The sequence below is a fragment of the Epinephelus lanceolatus genome, chromosome 6 (assembly GCF_041903045.1).
Source record: "Epinephelus lanceolatus isolate andai-2023 chromosome 6, ASM4190304v1, whole genome shotgun sequence".
In the NCBI taxonomy this organism is placed as follows: Eukaryota; Metazoa; Chordata; class Actinopteri; order Perciformes; family Serranidae; genus Epinephelus; species Epinephelus lanceolatus.
The window spans coordinates 9,884,152-9,892,541 of NC_135739.1; the positions used below are offsets into that span (position 1 = coordinate 9,884,152).

Below are 8,390 nucleotides of genomic sequence, written 5' to 3' on the forward strand. Positions count from 1 at the left end.
AGTGCAACTTATTTATCATCTAAAGCCGCATATAGTGTTCCCAAAGGCAGTTTCACCAAATTAAAACCATTCAAAACAAAACATAATTCAAAACAAAGGCTCTTTGTTTGAATGAAAAGAGAGAGAAAAGGAGCTGATACACATCATTTACACTTTATATTCTTTTCAAACATTAAACTGAGAACAGTCTGGTTTGGTTAAACACACATGTCCACTATTAGATGCACACAAAGATAACATTTCCTCTGAGGGTTTTTTTTTTTGTTTTAATGAATGGAACTGGGGATTTTCCATAGTGTGCATGGCTCACAAAAAAAAGCAGATAAACAGCGACACACTGAGGCCATCATAGGTAAATACATGGGGACTTAAAATAGAAGTGGAAGCTCTCGGACCTTGGCTGTGATCTGAAACTCATCATTAGTGTGATGCTAATTTAATCACTGCAAATAGGCTGTGTCACTGGAAATAACAATTAAAGCCCAAACACGTTAGCATTTATTTAGCAGTGTAGGTTACATATCTGACATTTGTTTTAATTGGCTACATTCATTAACGCACATGTGACCTCATGACCTAAATAGAATTAAAATATAAATGCTGCACAAATATGGCCGAATGACAAACATATGTGTGTTTATTTCTAAAAGTCTGCCTTTTAAAAAGTCAAAGAGTTGTCAGGAAAACAAGAAACTCACTGAACTGTAAGTAAAGTTAAGATAAAGGTGTGAATACAACAGTTTCTAACTTCAGCTGACGAAAGTTTGGTTTCTATGTTTTGCAGTGTTAATGGGAATTTGTTCTCAGCCTCTGATACTGTGAAACTTACTCCACAGGCTATAGGCAAACAGCCAGAAAGCCAAGTCAGTGAAAGGTAAGATGAGCCAGGCTGTTAAGATATCATTGCTGTTGCTGACGAGCAGGATAGATGCTGACCCAGAGACGGCTGCTGCCACAGAGTTATACTAGACCCGAGGGGTTAGTTTATCTCTGTGGCATCTCCTGGACCTGAGCTGCTCAGAAGGAGACCACAGGGTGAGTAGCTCAGTAAAATGTTTTAGATTTGTGCAGTTAGCATTCATGTGGTCGACCCAGCAGGTTGTATTTTTATGGAAAGATACGAGAAAGCTTTCAAGGAGGAACATATGCTGAAGTTGGGGAATGCACGAGCCATATGACTGCAAGGTGCAAGGTTGTGTGAAGGATATACACAAGGTCCTGGTGAATGTAGCTGAATGGTGAGTATTATACGAGGGAGAAATTCATTCATGAATGGAGCCCTTAAAATCCTGAAAGGTGATATTTTTTTATGTTGTGTGCAGATTATGACTTTAATCTTATGTGCACAAGTTGAATCATCTTGAGAGAACAAGTTATTATCTTGTGAATTCATTTATCATCTGGTGAAACAATTTATTATTTTGTGCACACAAGATAAAAGGTATTAGCTTGTGGGAACGAGACAAATGATAAATGGACTGCACTGGTACAGCACTTTTCTAGTCTTACAACCACCCAAAGTGCTTTTATGCTACATATCACATTCACACACACATTTACACACTGTTGGCCGAAGCCACCTGCTACTCAGTAACCATTCACTTGCACTCACACACCGATGGACCAGCTATCGAGAGCAGTTTAGGGTTCAGTATCTTGCTCAAGGATACTTCGACATGCAGGCTGGAGGAGCCAGGAAATGAACTGCTGATCTTCCAATTAGTGGACGACCTGCTCTGCCTCCGCTGATACTTACCTAGATGACAGCCTGTGCACACTTGGCCACCAGCGTTGTTAGACATTGATATTTGGTTAAATTTGAATTTGAATTTGAATTTGACATAAAATACTGACGACAGATGACGTTAATATTGTGTTGGTTTTAAATCGTGTTATGTAACCAATCTTCCAAACATCTCATGCCAACGTCATCTTGACGTACAATAATGACATTTCGTCGTAAGGTACATAGAACAAAACACGTCTGCAAAATGTCCCAATGTTAACGTACACACAACATGATATCCCGACATCCTTAGACGTCATTTAAACCATCGTTCAGACAATTTTTATTCCAACCCCAGTTTAACATCTATCCAATGTGACAGTTCATCTTTCTAAAGTCGTATTGATTGACGGACCTGAGTTGCGCAATTTGCACAATGCCAGGAAAATGCTGATTTAATAGTGGCTGGTTTTACTTGGAGGAGTCTAAGGCATGGCTTTAGAAAGACTAGGACTCAGGACGTGAAATATGAGGACTGTGTAGTAAAACGTTCAAAATTTTTGACATGGGAAAGCCAGTGCTAGCTGTGCTAAAGGAGCTAACATGAACTGCGGTATCAACTCCCATTACTGACATTTTTACCTTGGGGACCGACGTGACACCCGCTGCCAGCTGCCAGCTGCCAGCTCTCATCCACCACCAGACATGGGACCATTTCAGGTGCCGTGTCCAGAAATGAACCCTTGTACATGAAGCATGTACACTAAAAGTGGCTAATTCTCACTTATTCCTTCAAGACACAAGCCAGATTTTTCAGATCATGTTACCCCATAGCAAGATAGCAGCAGGGTTTGCATGCAGTGTATGGTAGTGCTCATGTACAGGAACATTTTCACTGGTTTCACAGGTACATTTTAACATGATTTTTTGCCTCTAAGTCATGGAAAAGTCATTGAAATTTATTGGTAAAAATGTGTATGAACCCTGCAAAAAAATAAATCCTTCCCACAAGATAATTAACTTGTGCAGACAAAATTAAAGATATCACCTTTTTGGGACTTAAGAGACACTGTATCTATGTGAAAAAAATGTATATGATCATATATTTTCAAAAAGAAATGGTTGGTATGATAAAGATGCTCTTTTCTTAAAGTTTAATTTTATTATTTCCAGGTCCATAATTCGTGACAAGCCTCAAACTCACGCAGATGATTTCACTCCATTGGTGAACATGGCTGATGAAATCTCCCCACTGATGTCTGACGGGGAAGTCGCTGAAAAGAGAAGTAATAGGAAACACGCAGAGAGGCAATGTGACACTCCGTCACTCCCACATGGACGGATCTTAATTGACACTCACCATCTGAAGACTGACTCTTCATTTGACGGCATCTGTGGTATGAACTCACTTTCAGAGAGCAGTGACACTGGAATCCTTTATCTGAACCCTCAAACACCAAACTGGTCTCTGGTGGAGAAGTTTGCAGAGCTCTCACCAGGAGAAGAAACTGAAGACGACCAAGACCACGGCAGTCGAGGAAAGCTAGAACGCACTGAACATATTGAGAACAATAAAATAAATGGATCTAATGAAGCGCTTTTGAATGTTGCACAAAAGAAGGAAAGTAACTGTCATAAGCTGCAACGCAATGCCTCAGCTAAACAGAGGGCATCTAAGCTCAAAGAGCTGAATGTTGAGGAGTATTCTCCAGGTGGAGCTGGGAGACAGACCAAAAGGAAGAATCTAAATAATCCTCATGCTAAGAAATTACACAAGAAGTCCGAAGAAGACAAGATCCCTCGACTTTTGGTAGCGATGAAGAAACGTGGTGGAGTTGACACAGAGCACCGTCCCTTCAAGTGCACACACTGTAACTGGGCTTTTAAGAAGCTCTGCAACCTACAGAGTCACTTACAGACACACACTGGCCTCAAGCCACACGTGTGTGATATATGTGGCAAGGCGTACTCTCACCAGGGCACACTGCAGCAGCACAAGCGTCTGCACACAGGTGAAAGACCATACCACTGCCCCTTCTGTGTCAAGACCTATATCTGGTCCTCAGATTACCGCAAGCATATTCGCACACACACTGGTGAGAAGCCCTACGTCTGTGACACTTGTGGCAAGGATTTCATCCGCTCCTCTGACCTGCGAAAGCATGAGAGGAACATGCATACCAATGACAAGCCCTTCCCGTGCACACACTGTGGCAAGACCTTCAATAAACCCCTCTCCCTGAAGCGTCATGAGCGCAAGCACCTGGGTGAGAGACCGTTCTCCTGCCCCGACTGTGGGAAAGCCTTCGCCCTGGCCAGTCGTATGGCGGAGCACCAGAAGATCCACGCGGGAGTGCGTCCGTACGTCTGCTCCGTGTGCTCCAAGTGTTTCACCAAGTCGTCCAACTTGACTGAACACGAGGCCATTCACAGCGGAGCACGGCCTCATAAGTGCAAAGAGTGTGGTGTGGCGTTTGCCATGGCCTCTCGCCTCGTTCGTCATCAGTACGTCCACAATAAAGAGAAACCCCACAACTGCTCAGGCTGCAGCAGGAACTTCACCCATCTAGCTACACTGAAGGTTCATCAGGAACAAAACTGTGCTGGCAGGATTTTTGTCTGTGTGGAGTGTGACAAATCTTTCCAGTGTGCTGAAAAGCTGGCACAGCACACGCTAAGCCACAGGGACGAGACTGTTTGAATTTGTTAAAGGACAGGTACTGTGCACATCTATCACTGTGACAGTACTGTATACTAGGACTGCACTCAGGGTTCCTCCAGCTTAAGGCAAGTGGGACTTTTTAAGACTTTTTTAGTGCCATGTGGAATGAAATTAAAGACCAATTTTAAAATAACCAAAACTGAAAGACAAAAAAAAACAAACAAACAAAAAAAAAAAAAACAGCAACAGTATGCTACCTAGAGATAAGGAGAAATTTGGGCAAATACTTATTGTAACACAACATGACTTTTAACGCAAGAAGTATTCAGTAAAGTGTGGCTACGCATTTTGACAAATAAAGGCCTGTCTCAATTAGAGGCCTGGTCTGGTTGCCAAGCAGTTCAATTTTTTGAAAGATATTATTCAAGCCTTTTTTTTTTTTTTTTTTTTTACCTTTGATTGATAGGACAATTCATTCACTCATTTTCCGTTGCTTATCCTGTTAAGGGGTACACCCTGGACAGGTCACCAGACTATCACAGGGCTGACACACAGAGACAGACAACCATTCACACTTTGAATTATATAAAACCTAATTTTTAAACAATCAATTCATACTGGTTTATATAAACCCCATGTTTACTGAGCAACAGTTTAGTGTAAAAGGAATTAAAGACCTGTCCCAAATATAGGCCTGTTGATTTCAGTGATTTAAGCAAATAATAGCCCAGGCTATTAATTGAAGTTTTACGGTATTTTTTTAAAAACCTGTAATAACCTGTTATTTTAAGATTTCAAAATGCAACGTCAGAAAATAACAGATTCATACTTCCCATTTTAAGACTTTTGAAAGATTGATTTAAGACGTTTTAAGACCAATGAAGGCCTAATCTTTGGATTAATGAATTCAGTGCCTTTTATTAAGACTTTTTAAGGATTTGTGGAAACCCGTGCACTTCATTTGCAACTGTATATCTAAACGCAGGGTTTCATTAGTTCAAATAATCAGTTACAGACACATCCGATCCATTCAGCGTCTTGGGGCACCAGTTTATTTATGTTGAGGTATGTATGATAATTGTTAAACCATGTCACTCACACGCCCTCCCTCCCCGTGGTGCTGGGTTTCGATGAGAACAACGTGGGATAAAAATTGCCACCAGCATCGACACTGGAGCTGACAGTTGAATGGTTTGATGTGAAAGTGATTACAAAGATAACCTTTATAAAAGTAAGAATATGAATGCTGATAGTTAACAATAATGATTTGATAATACGCACAACACGGCAACATTGCATGTAGGAAATGCAGGCAGTTTTTCATGATGACCTACGCTGTAGTGCCCTGGTCAGTCTGAATGTGGCCAATGTGGGGCACGCTGTCTGAATTCAAGTATGAGTGGCACTGAGCATTGCATTTCAGAAGGACCGTCACTTACTCACACTGATCTCATAGATGCACAGATTTATATAACCTACTTCAGTATAATGTGACATTAGCCAAACATAGAGCAGACGACAGCTGTGATAACCAGTATTGATGACGGGAAGCTGGTGCAAGGTGTAGTCCTCCTGACAGATGGAGGGGGAGCTTAATGTGCCTGCAACCAGCAACATCAATACTTACTTATTTTCAGCTGTCTTTATTGTCCGGTGAGTTGTGGCCATTTATGAATGCTGCACTTTTTCTTAACGCACAAGCAGCACTAGCTGCAAAACTCTTGAGACACATTACTGTGACCATATTAATAGACCAGAACAGTTTAATGATTCAGGGAAGCTCGTCAATCAGTCAGTCATTGCTTTTTGCAGTGGACACTGCTATGTGAATTATCTTGTACTCGTACTTGTTCTTTAGTATATACATTAGTTTGGCAGTGCAGCTTAAATGTGTCATGTCTGAATTTCAGTATGCGTGTAATGCGAGGTGTAAATCTGTGGCTCTTTTTAATCACATTGCCAAGCACAACAAGCATGTTTGATTTGCGAGAAGGTCTTTCAAACTTGAGCATGTAGGACAAGGCTGCACAATATTAAACAAGATAATGGTACAATTAATTTGACAAATATTTCAACTGCCAGTTTTATGTGGGAATGGTCATTTTTGCATCTAATTGTCACTGGAAAACATATAAAAATCATGATGTTGTGAGTTTTGCTGGGGTCTGTACCAAACAGGCTGGTTCCATTACATCTGGAATATGATTTGTAGGCCAGGGCATCTCTGTCGTACCAGAATGTTTCGTTAATTATGATATGATGGGACATATTTTATTGAAAAATAGCAGCTCCTGTGATTTGGATGTTGCACTTGGCCATATTGTGATTTTGTTGATATTTCGATTAATGGTGCAGCCCTAATGTTGGAGCTTAAAGGCATACTGTGCAGGATTTTCCTAAAAAGCAATGTATAGACTGATACAGAAGTATTGCGCTCGTCACTTATGACCCAGTAGAAGTGTGTGTCAGGTATTTATCTGCAGAGACTCTGCCCTCTGCTTGCATTTCCTCTTAGTATGCTGTGTTTGGGGCATTTGTGTGTGCAGCCCCCAGCCAATAACAGCACACAGGTGAGATCAGGACTTAATACAAAGTTAACGATAGTGAACGCACAAAAAAAAAAATCCCTGCAATAGCGAGGTGAAAAGCCAAGCAGGCAAAGCTGGATACAGACCGAGGCTAAATCTGGGGTTGGTGTTTACTTTTACTGGCGAGCACTGAGAAAGAGGATGGGGATGAAGATCATCACACACTGTTTTCTTCTGGATAGGTAGGTGCCGGCGGTTAGCTGAGTTAGCTTGCTAAAGTATCAGCTTTTCCACTGCAACAAACTTACGTTCCTACAGTAGTACAGTAGCTTGCAATGTACGTACAAGCAGGGTAAGGAGGTGGGGCCAAGTTTGAATATTGAGTTCACAAACAGTAACCCAACCCAGTCACCAGAAAAAGTGGTGGCATTGTACGTTTCTGCAAACCACTGTTATGTAACACTTGAATGCTATTATGTTACAAAAACATTGAAACTTTTAATTAAAAAAAAATATGTGGTTAACATGTGGTTAGGCTTAGACACAAGAGCCATTTGGTTATGGTGAGGAAAAGATCATGTTTTGGCTCTTGGGGCACAATTCCTGCTGGAAATACAGCATCAGATAAAAAAAAAAAAAAACACCCACGTTTGGGTCCTAAATAACCGCTGGAAACACAGCAGTCACTCGCTAAATCACAGCTGGTGTTGTTTGTTAGTCTCGAACAGTAGTCTGCAGTAAGGTTGCAGTGGTATACCTGTTCAAACTGTGAATAAAAAATGGACGGTTAAAAACCCTTCTGTTTTCATTCCTTTACAGGTCATTCTGACTGATAATAATACGAATTCTGTGATACTGTGAAACCACGATATTTTCGGAGACATTTATAATGTGAAAATCTCATACCGTTGCAACCCTAATCTGCAGTTTCGCTGGCGTCTCGCCTACAGTAGGTGACACAACATCCACCATCCCCTCCACCTCCAGATGAAAAAGTCAGCTCATACACAAGTCACTTTAGAAACGTTAAAATAATATGCAAGAAACCAGCCTGCAGTTCCTGCACAGTATACATTTAAGCTCTTGTGGATAAAAGAGAAACATTGCAAATCTGTAGTGTTAAAAATATTGGTCTGAAGATCCATCTCAATAAAAGCTTTTTAATCAAATGGTAAGTTCAAATACTGTCACCAGCTGTTTTATTTTCTTCTCCTGATGATGTTTGCTCTCAGAGGAATCAATAATCAAATAATAAAGACATATCGCATTTATGCAGCAGCAAAGTTTGAAATAAAATTGTTTTAATGACGTCACAAGAAATTCCATATCTGCCAAAAGAGGAACGGGTCAGAATTTGACTTTCCGGAGAGATTGTCTGGATGCCATTTGAAGCTTTCTGTCATGTAGCTATTCATTCTGAATGCGTTTATGCTCCGACACATTATTGGCACTGTGTCCCGCTCAAACTTGGCTA

General features: G+C 40.9%; 1 protein-coding gene across 1 annotated transcript; it reads left to right on the forward strand.

Moving 5' to 3' along the window:
• Positions 1-1,035: 1,035 nt before the first annotated feature.
• Positions 1,036-4,571, forward strand: znf648 (zinc finger protein 648). Its single transcript, XM_033621769.2, has 2 exons — positions 1,036-1,238; positions 2,900-4,571. The coding sequence occupies exons 1-2, from the start codon at positions 1,162-1,164 to the stop codon at positions 4,425-4,427; spliced, it is 1,605 nt and encodes a 534-aa protein (XP_033477660.1). The 5' UTR covers positions 1,036-1,161; the 3' UTR covers positions 4,428-4,571.
• Positions 4,572-8,390: the final 3,819 nt, after the last annotated feature.

Bases quoted from the DNA above. Each gene is read 5' to 3' on its own strand.
- znf648 (XM_033621769.2), top strand. From the start codon at position 1,162: ATGCACGAGCCATATGACTGCAAGGTGCAAGGTTGTGTGAAGGATATA. The intron at 1,239-2,899 runs GTGAGTATTATA...TATTATTTCCAG, and splicing joins CTGGTGAATGTAGCTGAATG to GTCCATAATTCGTGACAAGC.